This window comes from Lagenorhynchus albirostris, chromosome 9 (genome assembly GCF_949774975.1).
Source record: "Lagenorhynchus albirostris chromosome 9, mLagAlb1.1, whole genome shotgun sequence".
NCBI classification, from domain to species: domain Eukaryota; kingdom Metazoa; phylum Chordata; class Mammalia; order Artiodactyla; family Delphinidae; genus Lagenorhynchus; species Lagenorhynchus albirostris.
In genome coordinates this window covers 103,513,052-103,533,090 of record NC_083103.1, presented here as the reverse complement: position 1 = coordinate 103,533,090, position 20,039 = coordinate 103,513,052, and the positions used below count along the sequence as shown (strand labels likewise).

At 36.6% G+C, this 20,039-nt stretch overlaps 1 protein-coding gene across 4 annotated transcripts in view; it reads left to right on the top strand.

Annotated features, from left to right (window-relative positions):
- ARHGAP32 (Rho GTPase activating protein 32) overlaps window positions 1–20,039 on the top strand; it is a 269,873-nt gene that overhangs the window by 184,526 nt on the left and 65,308 nt on the right. For all 4 annotated transcript variants that reach the window (XM_060160761.1, XM_060160760.1, XM_060160759.1 and 1 more), the window contains 4 exons: window positions 836–928; window positions 1,800–1,922; window positions 3,478–3,555; window positions 14,087–14,168. In XM_060160761.1, coding sequence (XP_060016744.1) covers window positions 836–928; window positions 1,800–1,922; window positions 3,478–3,555; window positions 14,087–14,168 — 376 coding nt within the window. The remainder of the gene's footprint in view (window positions 1–835; window positions 929–1,799; window positions 1,923–3,477; window positions 3,556–14,086; window positions 14,169–20,039) is intronic.

Genomic DNA, 20,039 nt, shown 5'->3' with positions numbered 1-20,039 from the left:
AGCCACAGTGGATGCTTGAAAACAGTGGAAGTCCTGAAGGGAAGCCATTTCCAATCTATAGTTAATTCCCAGGCGATTATGTAGTGAGGGCAAAGTGGAGACTTCAGTCATGCAAGAACTGACACCGCGACAGGGTCTCAGGAATGTCCTAAAACCGCAGATTCTTTCGTCCTATAGAAAGACTGGACGTCTCTCTGCCTCCTTTTCCCTGTCTGCCTTGTCTGTTGTGTATTTCTTTCTCAGACTGTCTCACAACATGACCACTCCCAACAGGGGCCAGGTTCTCATTTCTTTTTAAGACAGCAGCCAGACTGAGCTGAAATTTTGTGTCACGGTTCCTAATTCCTGCAGCAGCTCCTGTTAGGTCAGCTAATGTTGGGTCCCATTCCTGGACCCATCAGTTGACTTCGTGGTGTAGGATCACATATGAACTGTCCTGCCATGGCTGGGTGTGTGAAGACTGCAGCAGGCCTTGAAGAAAGCATTTCAGAGTAGCAGGGGGAAGCCAGGTGGAAAAGCAAGTATGTCTCTGCTATCGTTTTACATTTTCAATACAAAAATAGAGAAGGCAACCAAATTAGAAGCTGTACAGTAGTATAAGCCCTGATGATGAGGGGCTAAAGTGAAAGTTCTGCACCAGACAGGAAGTTACGTAAGTGCCTGTAGTGTCAGTTATGGAACTGTTAAGCCTCTATAAAGAACCTCCGTAACTATGAAAATGCATAAAAATCTGCAGATTTTTTTCTCCCGGAAACAACCAATTTAACACCAGTTTCTTTGACAGAGAGTGGAGTATCTTTATTCTGTTACCACTGAATCTTCTCTTTTTCTTTAGTCAGTCACTCAGATGCTTATGGCTTACCTGTCCCGCCTTTCAGCTATTGCTGGCAACAAGATCAATTGTGGACCTGCCCTTACTTGGATGGAGGTATTAATCCAGTTCATCTTTTATTAAAGTTAATTTTAAAATTATCTACTTAAGAAATTTAATATTAATTTTCATAGCTGTTGAGTTTCAGGAATTGAATAAATGGTGCTTATTCTTTTCTGCAAGATAGATATGTGATACATTAAATATTTTTCATCTCAAATCTTTCTTTGATAATCCAGGAAGCTAATTTTAATATTATTTTATGAATCACAATGACACCTGTTATTTTTGTATTTAACATATTAATGTATATACATTTAGCAAGGTGTATGTGTATATATATGTATATATATATTTAATTGGCTTAGTAACTGAAAATAGTTTTTAGTCATTGATGAACAAGAGACAATTAACCTTTTAAAGAGTCTGATTTAAGAATGTCTTGAGTGATAGAGTATCCTCCTGTCAATAGGTTAGGTTTTTCTCCTTAATTTGCATATGTAGAGTTACATTATTCTCTCCTCTCAGTGGAAATTGGGAAGGCAATGAAAAGTAGAAAGAATATAGACCTTCGAGCCAGGCCAACTTGCCCTGAGATCTTGGTTCTTCATTATTGGCTGTGTGATCTGGGACAAATTATTTAATCTCTCATAATTTATATAGCCTCTTTTAGCTTTAGCATCTTCATCTTTAAGTGTTGATAATGATGATAAGTATCTTTTAGAGTTATGAAGATTAAAGTATGTATGTTATATGTACAATACAATGACTGGCATATAGTAAGTACTCGATAAGTGGTGGGTTTGTTTTTTTTTTAATATTCTTTGGGTTATGGTTTTTCTAAGTCAAGTTGAATTATATAGATACACAAAGAAACTTCCAAGTCCCATGTCCTTAACCATCTCATAGTATATTTTCTTTGTTACAGATTGATAATAAGGGAAATCACCTTCTAGTTCATGAAGAATCATCCATTAACACTCCTGCTGTTGGTGCTGCCCATGTTATCAAGAGGTACACTGCTCGGGCCCCAGATGAATTGACCTTAGAGGTAAGTGACTAAAGATGCTATGTGTTAGCTCAGTCCCTGCTATCTTTCTAGCCTCAGTTTTAACTGTTGCAATCATTTCCTTAATGAAAAGCACCAGGTTTTTCTGTGCATCATTGTCTTTCAGCCTGGCATGCCATCTATTTTTATTTTAATGACTGTACTCATTCTTGAAAATTCAGCTTAAATGTGTCCCATTTCTTCTAGGAAGTCTCCTTGATCTCCTTCCCTCTACTCCATGGAAATACATACCCCCCAGAACCTGCACTGAACGTCATTCTGAGCTGTTCTCAAGGCTTATCTCTGATATGTCACTTACTACATTCAATCATAATTGTTCTCCTGTTTGTCTCTGTGAGCTTCTTGAAAGCCAGATCCTCTTCTGTCTTTGTGTGTTTAGCACCTAAAAACAATACCTAGTGATACTTTCTTCTCATTGTTCATAGATTGAGGTAAAGACCAGATGAAAAGTGAAATGAACATTTCTTGCTATCAGATGCAAAAGGAGAGGAATTAAGTTTCTTCCTTTAATATTGGCTGATGAGAGACCAAAGACAATGCTGGCAGTTACTCAGTTTAAGAGGAAAAACTGTAAATTTTTACTGTATAGAATTCAAACTGTTCTCAAACTAAATTTTTAGCTCTATACACAAAGGAATCCTTGGTCTTGAAAGATACCATGTCTGTTAGCAAGTATGGTTTTGTGAAGAGGACTTTCATGACTGGAAAAATTAGTTGTGAATATACAAAAAAAATTCTTAAAGCAATATTGTGTACATTAGCAACATTGGTCTGAAGTGCTTAACTGGTTTATCACAGAGATCATCAGTTATTTTGATTGAAGAATACAACTTCCTTTAAATATATTATTAAAAACTATTATTGCTATTTTCATACTTACAATTTTGTAAAAGTTTGTACAAACTCATTAGTTTGTCTTTTAAAGGGAAGAAAGTCAGCTATTTAGTGGGAATGTTATATTGAACCATCTATTAAAAGAAATGTAGTTGTCATTCAGTTTTACATGTACTAAGAATAACCCAGTAATTATAGACATCTTAGAGCTTTCCTATATGATGAAATAAGATATGTCAAATGTTTAGCACAGTGCCTGGCACATGGTAAGTGCTCACTAAATGTATTAATAGAAGCCGCTGTTGTGCTAAATATGAGTATTTAAAATAGCCTTTTAGGTTCACTAAAGCGAATCTGATCACCTTTAGTAACAGCAGTTAACAGAGTATTTTAACAGAAGTGATGGTGGTATGATGCCTGATGTTCAGACATCTTATGCTATCACTCAGGCTTTCTGAAGTTACTACAGGTGTTAGTTGGACCACAGTCTTTGTGCTGCTTAACTTTCTGTAAACCTCTCCTTAACAAATGGTTAGGATTATTAAATTCCTTACAGAAAGAAGTGTTAATGTTTTACCAGAAATAATGAGCCAGAAAATAAGATAGTACTTTACCCTTTTGTTACAGTTAAGATTTAAATTCTAGACAGACAATTGCTTTAAAAATTGATTTAAAACGTTTCACTTAAAATTTTTTCTCCTAGGTGGGGGACATTGTTTCTGTTATTGACATGCCCCCAAAAGTGTTAAGCACGTGGTGGAGAGGCAAGCATGGATTTCAGGTAGGCAACAAAGAATTTGGTGTGGAAAATTCAAAGATCGTTTTTTCTTTCAGTAATATTTCTGTTTATAATATGTGCTGGCAGTGGACTTTGTCATCAGAAATTTTATCTGCAGTGATAAAAAAAAATGTAGATATTAGACTTGGGTTTCCTTTTCTAGTTACTATTGTGGTTGTTTTGATCTCCTTCTTCTTTCCTGTATGGTGGTATAGCCAAAGTGTGAGCAGAATCACATGCCTGGTGACCACTTTTAGATTATCGGGACTGTGACTCTGCCTTGCATTGCACAGTGGCTTAAAATCATGAATCACGTATGTTTTCTCTCTAGAATTGTCAGTTTGATCAATGTTTTTTTAATGCACTGTAACTGTTAATGTAAACAATGTATGAATTGCAGAATAACAGCAGAATCTAAAGCTCTTTCTTTTTCCTTATATGCCTAACTAATTTGAGAGCTGATAAAGGCATATTTTAGATTGACTAGCACTAATTTCCATAGGATGATAAAAGTTTCCTTTTATCTTTTAAAACTATCACTAGAAGAGCATCTAAAAATGCTTTAAAAAAGGCATTCATTTAAAAAAGGAACTGAATACTTTAAGGGAAGAACCCACACAATTCAGTCCTCCTCTCTCCCGTCTCCAAGTACAGTCACACTCTGAGATACTGGGGTTAAAGGCTTCAGCATAAGAATTTGGGGAGATATTATTTAGACAGTCCCAGATGGCTAGGTGGGTGGGGCCACTCTTAGGGCTGGCTTGAAGACCTTTCCTGGACTCTCTCTCACAGACTTGATAAAGAGTAGGGCCCTGCTTGAGCCAGGCTGGCTCCTAGGCCAAGGGCAGGCAGAGTATAGGGGTGTTGCCCATGACTGCAGAGAGCTTGAGGGCCTTGGGAGGAAGGAGCCCTGGGAATGACTGCTTCATGGGTGCCCCTCCCCACCCTACTGTCCTCAGGCAGCATCTGAGAAGAGGCCCAGTGGTACTCACAGGCTGGTACAGGGCCTTCGTTTCATTCATGGCAGAAGGCCCTCTGGGCACTGACACCATGCCCCGAGGCAGGATGAGGAGGACAGGCAGTACTGGTCCCCTCCTCAGGGCCTCTCAGATGAGTGGGAGGTTCTGAGCCCAGCAGGACTCCCTAGGAGATCTAGGAGGGGTTTCTGGAGGTGGTGACTTTGAAATGCAGCGTCCTGTGCATGTCTTCAGAGGAGAGGATGTCCAGATGACCTGGGTAGACTGGCTAGACGTGAAGCAGCCATGTGACCAGTTAGCCAGCTTGACCTGTCCTGGTCACACAGATGGACTGTGTAAACTGTGCTTTGTCAGTGAGCCATGAAGGAGGAAGCACAGAGGCAGGAAACCTGTCTTCCTGATACAGTAGCAGGAGACGAGGGGCTGGGCTTGGCCTTGGGGTAGCTTGGACAGTGTGGTCTTCCGGGAACCAAGGCCATTTAGAGCTGACCACTCTCGGGAGAGAGGGTGAAGGGGAGCAAAGATGTGGGCTGTTGCGTCCCAGGATGGAGGCCAGCTCTGAGCTGTGGCGCTCTGACCGCTGAAGGGACGCGGTCTGGAAATGTGGTGTCGGCGTGCAGGCAGCTCTGCTCAACCTAATGTGTTTATAGCGTGTTACGTGGACTCCCCTTTCCTTTTTTGTCAGTCTCGTGTGTCATTTTCTCCGGCCAGCTGTCTCGGGGCATGACAGAGTACACGTGGCGTGCGGAAGGAAGCCTTTCCCTCAGAGCCCTGTGAACTGATGCTGTGCAGTTGCTGGCTTGTGACTTTTATTTTTTTTTACCATTTAAAAAATAATTAATAGGGCTTCCCTGGTGGCACAGTGGTTGAGAGTCCGCCTGCCGATGCAGGGGACGTGGGTTCATGTCCCGGTCCAGGAAGATCCCACATGCCGCGGAGCGGCTGGGCCCGTGAGCCATGGCTGCTGAGCCTGTGCGCCCGGAGCCTGTACTCCGCAACGGGAGAGGCCACAGCAGTGAGAGGCCCGCGTACCGCAAAAAAAAAAAAAATTTAATAGGTTTTATCATTTAGTACAAGTTTACAGAATAGTTGACCAGATAATACACAGAATTTCATATACTCCCTGCCCCACACATGTATACAGTTTCTCCTATTAACATCTTGCTTTACAATTCATTGAATAGAATTGGCAAAATGCTGAACTTTATTACCCACAAGCTGATTAGCAGTTTACGTACAGCACAGTGTAAGCACTCTTTCTAGAAAAGTAGTCTGAGGAACACTGGGGCCGGAATCACAAGGATAAGAATACAGTGTGTCAGTATCACATCCTCCTCCATAATGATGGAAACAGTTTTGGGGTTTGCTCTTTGTTACCTTTAATGAACCAATATTCATACATCCTTATTAACTATAATCCATATTTTCATTAAGGTTCACTCTTTGTGATGTATATAGTTCTGTGGGTTTTAACAGATGCATAATGACCTGTATCCACCATTACAGCTTCATACAGAGTATTTTCACTGTCCTAAAAATCTGTGCTCACCTATCCATCCTTCTCTCCTCCTAACCTCTGACAAGCACTGATTGTTTATTGTCTCCATAGTTTTGCCTTTTCCAAAACATCGTATAATTGGAATCATATGGTATGTAGCCTTTTCAAACTGGCTTCTTTCACTTAGCAATATGCATTTTAGGTTCCTCCATGTCTTTCATGGTTTCATAGTTCCTTTTTTTCACTGTCTAATATTCATTATTATGGATATGCCATCATTCATTTTTCCATTCACTTATTACAGTGCATCTTGGTTGCTTCTAGTTTAGAGCATTTATGAATAATGTTGCTATAAACATCCATGTGCAGGTTTTTGTGCAGATGTGTTTTCACCTCCTTTGGGTAAATACCACAGAGTGCACTTGCTGCATTGTATGGTAAGATCATGTTTAGCTTTGTAAGAAACTACCAATCTGTGTTTTAAAGTAGTTGTTACCATTTTGCCTTCCCACCAACAACAGCTGTGATGCTGCTCTGCATTCTCATCAGCATTTGATAGTTCTCAGCTGTTGTTGTTTTAACCATTCTAATAGGTGTGTGATGGTATTTATTGCATTGTTCTCTTAATTTGCAAATAAAAGTAGTCCAAGGAGTAGCATTTACCAATATAGTTAAGGGCGCTATTCTGCCATCTTCATTTTTCTGTTACCAGTAACTCCTTCTGCCCTCCCTTCGACACTGATTCTCAAACTTTACTTGATATGCTTATGACACGTTACATGGGGAACATGTTAAAACATAAAATCCTATGACCGAAGCCCTGAAATGCTGTTTCACTGGTTGTGGGACAGGATTAAGACTGCATTTTTATCCATGTGATTCCGGCCCAGGTGTTCCTCAGACCACTCTTCTGGAAGCAGTGCTTACTCTGAGCTGTAGGTAGACTCTGCCAATCAGCTGGTGGTTGATAAAGATCAGCATTCTGCCCATCTGTGTATTGTTTTAACCTAGACCATAATTTTGCTGTGGGAGCAGAAGGATTAGTTCATCCATGTGTTTAAATTATACTGTGACTATGTTTCTTTTCTTAAACTTCTGGGAGTAGGAAGTGTGAAATTATATTAACTATAGTAATTTGAAATTCCAAAATCTGTTTTTTACTTGTCTTCTAAAGAGTATATTGAATCTTTTACCTCTGTTTTCTGAGGTGTTTCATCATATAATCTATACTTCAGCAAAAAAAAAAAAAAAAAAAAAGCTCTTTGCTTTTTCTTTCTTGTTAAAAATAAATGTCATTAGCTTTTGTACTTATCTGGGGACTGTGGTTGGAAATGTGCGGTGAGGTGTCTGGAAAGTCTTCTTTTCTTATGTAAAAGCCATAACACAAATGTAAAATGTTAAAATCTTTGAGCATTATTTGTTAGTACCATGTTTGGCAAAATTTTATCTGGGAGCCACTGGCATCAGAATGACCCCAAAACATGTTAAAACCAGATATTACTAATCAGAATCTCTGGGGATGGGGACAGGAATCTGAATTTTATCAAGTTCCTCAGGTGATGAATAAGCACAAAATGTGAGAACCACTGACCCAGCCTCCCATTGTTTATCCTGTGCACAGATAAAGGAAGAAATTAAACACAGTTTAGTGAGTGTTCTCCTTTCCCCCCAGAAAATCTTCTAAAACATATTTGGGATACAGTCAATCTAAGAGATAAAATACCATTTAGAGAGTGACAGGACTCTGTACAGCTCATGTTCTCTTGGTTCTCCTCAAGATGGTCAAGGATCAGCTATTTTATTTTTCAAAGTTACCCCAGAAGGTTGTGTGAGGGTTTCTGTGTACAATGACAGAGAAGCAAATCTTGGACAGTAAACATTTCCTTACCTCAGGAGTTTAATGTGGTTCCAAGTAGCTTATTTTCAGAAACGTATTCTTTATGCCAAAGGGAAGGTATGTGGAAACCTTGTCCCTTGTAGTAAGTAGTTTAATAGAGGAAGACAATTTACCCACTTATTTCTATGAAGACCATCATTTTATGTACGGAATTCAAAGCTACACCTTTTCATTACTCAAAATTAAGTAGAGCAGAATATTTCCTCTCCAGTTAAGTAATGGGAAATCACATACTGTAATTTTTCATCTGTAATGTTATAGAATTTCAAGGGAAGAGGGAGTATGTGGTACTCCAATATAAGGAATTGTAACACTTTCTTGCTGCTTTTACGTGTGCTTTCTAAGTGCTTTCCATTAACCTTTAATTCTCACTGTCTATGAAGAAGGTACTATTATTACCTCTCTTTTACTGACAAGGAAACTAAAGCAAAAGGGGACTAAACTGCAAACCCATTGTTATTTTGCTGTTTAATGTCAGAGCTTAGGTAGAAATTTAGGCATTCTGGGCAAAGAACAGATCATAGTAGTAATTTAATGAACCCGTAGTGGCTTCTGCTTGTCTACATGTGTGAATCATAGATTTCTATATTAGAAAAGATGGTAGTGGATCATCTGGTCCTAAACTGTCATTTTAAAATTATAGAAATCCTGAGACAAAGGAATTTAGATAGATTGTTCTGATTTACAAAGACAGTAAGTCAGTGATATAGCCAGAACACAAGCTTGGTGAGTTCCAATTTTGTATTTTCCCCCCCTTGGATCACAAAAATATGTAAATTTTCTTAAATTATTTTCTGTGTTACTTACTGCAGTTTTTTATTTTTCTTATTGGTGCCATTAGCAGCTGCCACTGATGTTTAGAGAGAAATTAGTTTTAGATAGCTCCTTTTGTTAATTTGTAACATCAGAATATGTCCTAGCAAATGATGCTTAAGCATTCAGTTTCATGGAAATTATTGACAAAATGGCTTAGAGTAGTAGTTCTTAACCTCATCAAACCCTATACCCCCTTGTTATGATAAATAATTTCTAAAATCTTTCCTTATGATCCTGAAATGAAATTTACAAATGATATACCAACCTACAAACACAATTTCAAAAAAGTCAATATAATTTGTCACATATAAAGGAGAAATAAAAGGAAAGTAATTGTGTATTTAAAATACACAGTGTATATTTAAAATATATATACTTGGGACAACTGCATGGACGTCTTGTTATTTCATATCTAGTCCGCAGACCAGTAGCATTTAACATCAGTCAGAAAATATAATAAAACCCATTTGTAATAGCATCAAAACTATGAACTACTTAGGGATATATCGGAAAAAAGATACAAAAGATCTGTGTACTGGAAGCTACAAAGCATTTCTGAGAGAAATTAAAGAATATTTTAAAAAAGAGATATATACCCTGTGTATGGGTTGGAAGTCTTTATATTGTTAAGATGCCATCTCTTCTCAAATTGATACCAATCAAAATCTCAGTAGATTCTTTGTAGAAATTGATAAGCAGATTAAACAATTCGTATGGAAATGCAAAGGACCTAGAAAAGAACAGCCAAAACAAATTTGAAAAAGAAGAACAAAGTTGGAGAACTAACACTAATTGATTTGAAGACTTAACTGTAAAACTGCAGTACCCAGAGAGTGTGGCATTAGGGGAAAGATAGACACATAAGTCAACAGGACAGAATAGATTCCAGAAGTAGACCCACACATACATGGACTGCTTATTTTCAACAGAGGTTCAATGTCAGTTCAGTGAAGAAAACATGGCCTGTTTTACAAATGATGCTGGAACAGTTGGATATCCTTATGCCTCCAGAAATCCTTTGATTTATTTCTTGCGCCATATGCAAAAGTTAACTCAAAATGGATCACGTACCCAAAATGTAAAGCATAAACTATAAAGCTTCTAGAAGAAAGCATAGGAGAAACTTTTGTGACTTTGGCTTAGGCAAAGTTTCTTAGATGTAATATCAAAAGAGCAGTTCATAAAATAATAAATTGAATTTCATCAAAATTTAACACTTCTGCTCTTTGAAAGACATTACTTATAACACAATAAAAAGACACACCACAGACTGGGAAAAAATATTTGTGATGATTATATCTGATGAAGGACTTGTATCCACAACATATAAAGAACTCTCAAAATTCAACAAGAAGACAGAACTCAATTTAAAAAGTAGCAAAAGTGGGAATAGACACTTAACCAAAAAGATAAGACAAACAAACACATAAAGAGATGCTCAACACCAGTAGTCATTAGAGAAATGCAAATTAAAATGACAGTGAAGTCTTGCTACATACTTATTAGAATGGCGAGGATGTGGAGGAATTAGAACGCTGACACAGTTGGGGGGAATGTAAGATGCTACAACCAATTTGGAAAACAGTTTGTCAGTTTCTTAAACATACACTGATGACATGATCCAGCCATTCAACTCCCAGGTGTTTATCCAAGAGAAAAGAAGGCTTACGTTCATACAAAAACTCACACATGACTGTTCATAGCAGCCTTACATATAATGGCCTCAAGCTGGAAACAACCCAGGTATCTCATGAACAAGAGATTAATGCATAAACAATTGGTGGTATTTATACAGTAGAATATTACTCAGGAATAGAAGGAAAGAATTATTGATAAATACAGCAACATGAATGATCCTCAAAATAATTATGCTGAATGAAAGAAAACAGACGACAAAGAATACATGCTGCATGACTCTATTCATATAAAATTGTAGGAATTGCAAAGTAATGTTTAGTGATAGAAACTAGGTTAATGGTTGCCTGGTGGGCAGGGGTAGGGGCTGGTAGGGAGAGGGAGAGATTACAAAGAGATACACGGAAACTTTGGGGGTTGATACATATATTCATAAATTTAAGTGTGGTTACAGTTTCATGGGTGCCAGAACTTATAAAAATGTACACTTTAAATATACACAGTTTGTCAGCTGTACCTCAATAAAAGTGGGAAAGAACTGCAGAAGCATCTGATTTAACTTTACATGTATCTAATCCTATTGATAATTCCCGTGTTTTCTACCTCTGTGTCTCTTACATTCATATACTTTTCTTTCTTCCTCATGCCAAATTGACTTGGGGAAAAACTACTAAATTGAAGGTTCTCTTTCTCTCCTTTAAGCCCATCCCTAACCTGTTCCTGCCTTATCTTTTTCTTCTATTACTATATTTTTATTACCTACTCCTCTACCCTCATGGGCCCTAGATGCTCGTCTTTTCTTCTCCTCCCATCTTCCTAGAGTAGAAACTCATTTTGAGTCCTGCAAAATATACTGAATTTCCCTCACCTTTCTCAGCCATTTACATTAGAGCTTTAGAAAACGCCATTGCAGCAGAAAGAATAATATGATGAATATAATTATAATAATATAATTTAATGTGAATAAAACAGGATGATGTAGTTCATAGATCATATTGTTAGAGTTCCAGTCACTTTTAACGTTGGACATTTTGAGTTTATTAAAATTATTTATATTTGGTGAAATACTAGCTTAAGTATGCATCAGAAAAGTATAAATGTTCATTAACTATATTTTTAGGGTTAGTTATATTATGTGTATATTTTCAGTAGAACACAGTTTCATTTTTTATGATGGAAATTTTATACTAGGAAAACAGAATCTATTTGCTTTTCACAAGTATACAGAATTAACTCCTTTAAATAAAACAGTTACCTTAACTGTAAACAGTTACAGTTAAGAGTGATTTTGGCTTCAAGAAACAAAAGTGAACAGAAAAGGTAGCATTGCTGCAGTTGAGTCAGCAGCTTAATGATGCTAGGCAGAATTCTCTAAGATTCTCTTGGCCTTTCTTTAAGGTCAAATGATGGCTACTGCAGATCCAATCCCAATACCTACGTACACAGCATAAAGAAGAGACAGAACAGTAGCAGTAAAGCTTTTTACAGGTGCCGTGGCTACACCTGAATGCAAGGAATCTGGGAAACTGAATATTTAGTTTAGCTAATATTTAGTAATATTGCACTTTATAATAAAGGGAGACAGGTGAGCGGGGATTGGAATTAGGCGTCAGATGAACCTGTCATGGACCTACCTCCACATAGTACACAGTAGCATTTCCCCCATATACCTAGACCTGATGCATTGAGACATTCAAACGGTGAAAGTGTAACTAGTATGTATGATACAGTTCCCCAAAGAAGATCATTAAGCTTTGTTCAGTCTTTGTGAAGAAGTGATGGAAAATTAGTTTTGTTTGCTGACAGATGCTTGAGTTTAGAAACTAGGCTAGGTGCTTTCACACACATTATTGAGGTAGCTAATGTTGTCCCATTTTTACAAATTAAGAAACAGACAGATGTTAAGCAATTTGCTGCAGATCACAGAGCCTAGTAAATGGGTGGTCTTTTCTCTATAGCAGATTGCAGAAAATGTTTACAAATTGAAATGAATTAGAATTTTATGGAAAGAATGATATTTGACAGTGACGAAACTTAAGTATACACAAGCAAAAGGTGGTAGGTATTGTGTGTCATATCCATACAGAGGAGGGGCCAGAGCCCTCTAGATCTTCCAGTGGCCAGCATATTGAGATAATAAAGAATAAACAGCATTTCTCAAGTGCTTACTATATGCACTTTGCTTATACTGATCCATTTAATTCTCATAACAACTCTTATGAATTAGGTACAGTATTATTATGTTTAGAGGAAGAAACCGAAACACAGAGGCTACGTTATAAACCCGACCAGTAAGTGGCAGACCTGGAGTAGAACCCAGGCCCTCTTAATCCTGGGGCTACACTTAACCATAAGTGATTATCTTATAACTGATTTGCGTAAGAGAGAATGAGAATAATTATTCAAGTTGATTCTTGTCTGGTTCTAACCAATCTTGGAAGAATTTCTACTTGTTATTAGTTAAATAGGAAGTTGAGTAAAGTATGATATAGAATTTCACCAATAAAAGCAAATACTTAGAGCATCATTTTGGAAGGCAAAGCATATAGGAACTCTAAGACCCAAGTTTCACATCTTTCAAACAAAACTGAAAATTTGTTAATAAGCCCTTTCAGCTCTTGATAACTAGTTACATCTTCATAATTTTAAGAACTAACATAGAATATCGATCAAGAAATTGAAGTAAGAATGCAGCAAGTGAGCATGTGAAAATAATCCCACACAGATGGAAATTACACAGCTCAGAACTTCACGATGAATCATACTTTTGGAAGACCATTCCTTTCTCCCCCAGAGTCTTGACAACAGAGGGATGGATGTACAAAGTGATGTAGTTTTCTTGTTTCAGCTTTAACATCTGCTGCTTGGCAGCCCAATTATATTCCCATCTAAGAAAACATCTATAAATATTGGTAAAAATTCCCCTTTTACTTTTGTTTCCTGGCTCTTTGTTTCTCTATTCATTCTGTTGGCGATGTAGTATCTCTGGGTGATCTGGAGCTCAGTATTTTACTAATACAGCTCCTTGGGAATCTACCTAACACCATGAGCAATCCTGCTACCATGTCAAACTGGCGTGAAGCCAGAGTCTGTTACTACTGCCGAGATTGGTTGTTTTCTTCTCTTGCTTTCCCACTTATCCACGCACTACTGGGCTCTTTAACAACAGTGGATACCAGGATTTTAAGTGAGCAGTTGTTTCACCAATTTATTTTAGTCTTGTCATTTCATGGAACCTGTGAGAGAAACAAGAGAAAATTTGCAAAAAAATTTGAATGAGGTTTAGTGTTGATTTTTTTAAAATCATATAGAGAAATCAGTAAATATGAAAGTTGACAGAGGTGTTAACACAACTAGATTGAAATTTCAGCAAAATAAATTATTAACAGGTATAAATTATACCTCTTGCACGCATAGCTTGGTATCAGACTAAATATTTTAATTGGTGTAAAAGAAGCTTGGGAAATTAAAAGGTAAAACTAGGAAAGCAGACTTAGATATTTAGACAAATAAAACACGTAACTCGATATACTCATAGCAACAGATTGTTTTATTGTTTGTATAATTGGCATCATCAGTGATATAGAGTCTTGGAATAACAGAATCATTGGGAGGGGCTGTGAAGCACATTACTGGAATTGAATTGGCAGTGTTCATGCACTGGTCTGTTCTCTGGTTTAAAATCCTCTCTTTGCTGCTTTTCTTCTTTAGGTGGGACTCTTCCCTGGACACTGTGTTGAGTTAATTAATCAGAAAGTTCCCCAGTCAGTGACCAACTCAGTGCCAAAACCCGGTGAGTACACTTTTTCATGAATGTGATTATTTATCAACTGCTTAAAGATTCAGATTTTCTCTTCCAGTCAAGCACATAGCTTGTCTAACTATTCTTTGCATTTATTGTCATAATATGCACTCTTAATTTTATGTGGCTTTGATTTTTAGTATATTCTTTTCTCTCTGTTGATCATTTCACAAAGGTTTACATGCATTCAAAATTTTAGACAATTTTAAGAACTGTTTGCTCCATTAAGCTTTGTCATTATTTGTTTTTACAATTATATAGTAGGAATGTAGCTTATTAATGAATAAAACAATAAAAGAAAATACCAGGTTTAAAGAATTGACGCGGAGATAGTATGATTAGCTGAAAATTAATAAATGAAGGGAATGTATATTTTATCAGTGCCTGTGAACATCAAAACTATTTTAAACAGCATTTGTTGTCATTTATATAGTATATTTACAGTGCTGTATAAGTATGTGGAGTATTTTACAGATATGTAGAGCAATGTGTTACAGGGGGTAAAAATTTAAAACTGGAAATTTTTGTTTTTATTGGGGTGATTTAATCTGGACAAATTTTACAGAATACCTCATCTGGAACCTTTTAATTGTGATGTAAATTTTTGGAAAGAAAATAAAAACAAAGACTAAAAGATTTTAGAAGGAGGAGGGAGTAATCAAGTGTATTTCTCCTCATTGTATTACATTCCCTCTGCCCTTCTCTACCCTCACCGTGGGATTCTCAGTCTCTTTTCAAGGCATTTTTATCCTCTGTTAAATCCCCCTTCTTTGGGTAAACTTGTTAAACATAAAAGCACTTTCTCAGTGAGTACTTATTCATTAGTGGTTGTGATGGCTGTAGTTTTCTTTCCTTGTTTAAATATGGCATCAGTAACTTAAAAAAAAAATCCTATGCCCATTAGCAGACACTGCCCCATCCTCTCCCTTCCCCCCAGCCCTAAGCAACTACTAACCTACTTTCTGTCTCTAGATTTCTCTAATCTAGACATTTCACATAAATGGAATCATACAATATATAGTCTTTTTGTGACTGGCTTATTTCACTTAGCATAATGTTTTCAAGATTCATCCATGTATCAGTGCTTCATTCTTTCTTATGGCTAAATAATAGTCCATTGTATGGATATACAATATTTCTTTTATCCATTCATTTTGGGTTTCCATTTTGGCTATTACGAATAATGTAATACTTAGTGTACAAGTTTTTGTATAGATGTATGTTTTCATCTCTTGAGTATATATCTAGGAGTAGAATTGCTGGGCCATATGGTAACTCTGTGTTCAACCTTTTGAGGAACTGCCAAACTGTTTTACAAAGTAGCTGCACTGTTTTACAATTCCACCAGCAGTGTATGAGAATTCCAATTGTTCCATATCCTTGTTACTTTTTTTTTTTTTGGTTATTGCTGTCTTAGTGGGTATGAAGTGATATATCTTTGTGATTTTGATTTGCATTTCCCTGATGGCTAATAATGTTGAACATCTTTTTATGTGCTTATTACCCATTTGTATATCTTTGGAGAAATGTTCAGATCCTTTATATATTTTTTAATTGGGTTGTCTTTTTATTAATTGAGTTGTAAGTGTTCTTTATACATTCCAGATACAAGTCCTATATCAGATAATACGACTTGCAAATATTTTGTCACATTCTGGTTTGTCTTTCGTTTTCTTGATGATGTCTGTTGAAGTGGAAATGTTCTTAATTTTGATGAAGTTCAATTTATTTTTTTCTTTTGTCACTTATGCTTTTGATGTCTCATCTAAGAAGATGTTGCTTAACCCAAAGTCAATATTTACTCCTATGTTTTCTTCTAAGTTTATAGTTTTAGATCTTATATTTCAGTCTGTGATCCATTTTGAGTTAATCTTTGTGTGTGGTGTGAGGTCCAACTCCATTGGATATCCAGTTGTCCGAGCACGATTTGTTGAAAAGATTATTCCTTCCCCATTGAATTGACTTGACTCCCTTGTAGAGAATCAGTTGACCTTAGACATACGAGTTTATTTCTGGATTTTCAATTCTCTTCCATTGATCTATATGTCTGTTCTTATGCCAGTACCACCCTGTCTTGATTACCATTGCTTAGTAGTAAATTTTTCAATTGGGAGGTCCTCCTACTTTATTCTTTTTCAGGATTGATTTGGTTTTTCTGGGTACCTTGCAGTTCTATATGAATTTTAGAATCATCTTGTCAGTTTCTACAGAGAAGAGAGCTGGGATTCTGATAGGGATTTATTGAATCTGTTTATCAGTTTGGGAAGTATTACCTTCTTGCCAGTATTCATTAAGTCTTCCAGTCCTTGAACGTGGAATATTTTTCCATTTGATTATTAGACCTTTCATTTCATTCAATACTTTGTAGTTTAAAATTTTTTAGAGTATAAGTTTTACATATCTGTTGTTAAATTTATTTTCATTCTTTCTGATGCTATTGTAAATGGAATTGTTTTCTTAATTTCATTTTCTTATTATTCACTGCAAGTGCACAGAAATACAATTAATTTTTGTGTATTAATCTTGTATCCTGAAACTTTGCTGAAATTTTATTAGTTCTAATAGGTTTTTTAGTAGATTTCTTGGGATAGGCTAAATATAAGATCATGTCATCTGTGAATAGAGATATGTTTACTTCTTCCTTTCCAGTTTGGATGTTTTTTATTTCTTTTTCCTGCCCAATTGCCCTGGATATGTTACATTGTTGAATAGAAGTTCTGAGTACAGGCATCCTTGTCTTCTGATTTTAGGAGAAAGCATCTAGTTGTTCCCCATTAAGTAACTTTTTAATTGTGGGGTTTTCATAGATGCCCTTCCTAAGGTTGACGAAGCACCCTTCAGTTCTTAGTTTGTTGAATGATTTTATCACAAAAGGGTGTTGGATTTTGTCAGATACTTTTTATCCATCTATTGAGATGATCATGGGTTTTTGTGGTCACTATTTTAAAGTTATTAAAATTCAACATCAAAAATTTATTGTTATTTCTTGTGCATTATTTTTATGTATTTCTGCTGTGTAAGCTTAACTTTTATTAATTATAAAGTCTTATCTTTGATAATTTCGCCTCAGAGATATACTGTTTTTAAATATTAGCTTAATATTGATATTACATTGTATCAATCAAATATTATACTTTCTCATGTTCTGAATATGAAAGTGATTTTCTAATAGTGATAACGTCCAAAACTTTTAAAACTTGAGAAAGTTAATCAGTTATTGACAGTTCTAGAAAATAGGTTTATGTTAATAGACCTGTATGGCGTTGTTAATTCTAAATTAGTAATGATACACATAATGACAGCACACCTTCAAAAGCTAGTATTTTATCTTTTGTGAGCAGCATTGCAGGGTTCGCATAGGAAAATGTGCCTTCTTAATACATTTTGAAAAGGATGATGTGAATTCTATCAGCCTCAGGCTTGTTTCACACTTTAAAACTGTCTTTGCCTGCAGTACAAATAACTTTAATGTTCTCTTTATTTTTAACATTGCCATCTGTCATGTTAGATGCCAGATCTGAAAGATGCAGATAGTTTAAGACTGCAACTTAAAGCTCCCTGTATTATTGCACAACAAGGGCAATGGGGAAAACCTTCCCTTTGGAGCTCTTCTTAGTGTTCTCCATATGTCCAATTATTTGTGTATGTAAAAATAAAATGGATGAGTCACTGTGTCCTGACCAAGATAGCATGTATCCATGGTACCTTAAGGAAAAGAACGTGTGTGGGGCGGAGGGGGCGGAGAAAAGAAGAGGAAAGAAAAGAGGAAGAAAGGTAGACGCTTGTCCCAAAGAAATTCGCATTTAGTTCAGTCCCCACAGGTTCTGGTTGAATGGCAGGTGAGGCTGAGGTGGGAGGAAGAGGAAGGAAGCAGGTGAGGATTTCTGTGTGTTTATCCTGTGCAGCATTTACCCAGCAGTTATTTACTGGTGTCTGTCTTCACGTTTTTAGTGTTCTCAGCTGTTATCTCCTCGGATATTTGTTTTGCGCCCTTCTGTCTCTCTCCTCCTCCACATGTCAGTTATGTCTTTGATGTTGGCTCATTGGTCCTCTCTCCAGCTTGGGTGCTTTCTGTTGACCTCTTGCCTCTGTGCAGGCTTCTCTGAAGCCCATCTAATGAATTCTTCAGTTCTCATATCAGGTGTTTCGTTTCTAGGATCAACATTTGGTCTTTTTTATAATTTCCATGGTGGAGTCCCCACCTTCCCACCTTATCCACCTTTTCTTCCAGAAAGAAAGAAAGAGGGGGTTTGGGGGAGGGAGGGAGAGGGCGGAAGGTGGAGAGAGGGTGAAGAGAGAAGAAAAGCAAAGCTTACTTTTGAAACATGAGCTTCTATAAATGAAGGACTAGGGAATTTAGACAAACCCTCCCTCTGAAAACAGAAAATTTGGACAGAAATGTAAAAATATAAGGTCTCTTTGAAGGACTGGAGAGTTAACAAGGTAGTAAACAATTACTGAGCTAAGATTAAGCAGAAGAAGGACATCCAGATACGTGACCCCAGTGTATGGGGACATTAGCCCCCTAGGGTATCAGCTGATGGAGTAGAGAATGTCGCAGCACTCACGGAACAACAAATGGAGTTCAGAGCCCAACAGGGCAGAGTTGCTGATACTGCCCCAAACTTTGAGTTAGGATTTTTCTAGAAATTGACAACTGATTCTAAATCGATTCTAAAATTTGTATAGAAATGCAGAGCCCAAAACACACAAGACAGTTTTGAAGAACAAAAAAGTGGGAAAATTAATACAATAGATATCAAGACTTACTGTTAAAGCTTCACTCATTAAGAGACTGAGATTAATGCAAGGATAGACAGATAGAACAGTGGAAAAGAATAGAGTCCAGGAACAAACCTGTGTCCATATAGGTGCTTGATTCATACACTGCAGAGCATTATGAAAAAGACAGCCATTTCAATAAAAGTTGCTAGGTCATGGAGAATTATAGATCTGTATATGAAAGGTAAAACAACAAGACTTAGAAGAGAATACTGTAGAATATCTTCATGACCTATTTTCATGATCTTGGGTTAGACATAAATCAGTAATAATAACTGAGAAGCTTAATCATTAAACTTAATTAAAGTTCAGAGTGTCATTGTAATATGCTATTAAGATAGTGAAAAAGGCAAATCACACAGTGAGAAAGATATTTGCAGTACATATATCTGACGAAGGTCACGTAACCAAAGTGTGTAAAGAATCAGTAAGAAAAAGACAGATAAACTGATTTTTTTAATTGAGTGAAAACTTGATCAGGTATTTCACAACAAATATCAAAATGCGAAATAAGCACATGACACGATGTTCCACATCATTAGTCTTTAGGGAAATGCAAGTAAAAACTTTATTAACTCACAAAAACACACCCACCAGAATGCTTAAAATTTAAGAGTAGTGATACCAAAAGTTGGCAAGGATGTAAACCTGTGGGAATTCTCATACACTGCCAGGGAAGCGTAATGCAGGACAAGCACTGTTTGGCACTGCCTACTAAGTTTGTCATGTATATACCTTGTGACCCCGCAGTTCCGTTCTTAGGTATGTGTATAGAATGTTCATAGCAACCTTATTCCTAATTGTCAAAAAACTGAAGAACTCAAAAGTATATCCGTAGTGGAATGGATAAATAAAGGCATGTTCATTCAGTGGATTCTTCCACACCAATGAAAATGAAATGAGTTATGTCTGTGTGGAGCAACATGGATGAGTCTCACAAAAATAAATATGGAGTGGGAGAAGCCGGATTTACGCACACACTTACACCGGGTAATTCCATATATATAAAGAGAGAGTTCAAAATCATACAGTTCAAGACTGTTAGGTGGTGATAAAGTTTGGACAGTGGTTTCATTTGGA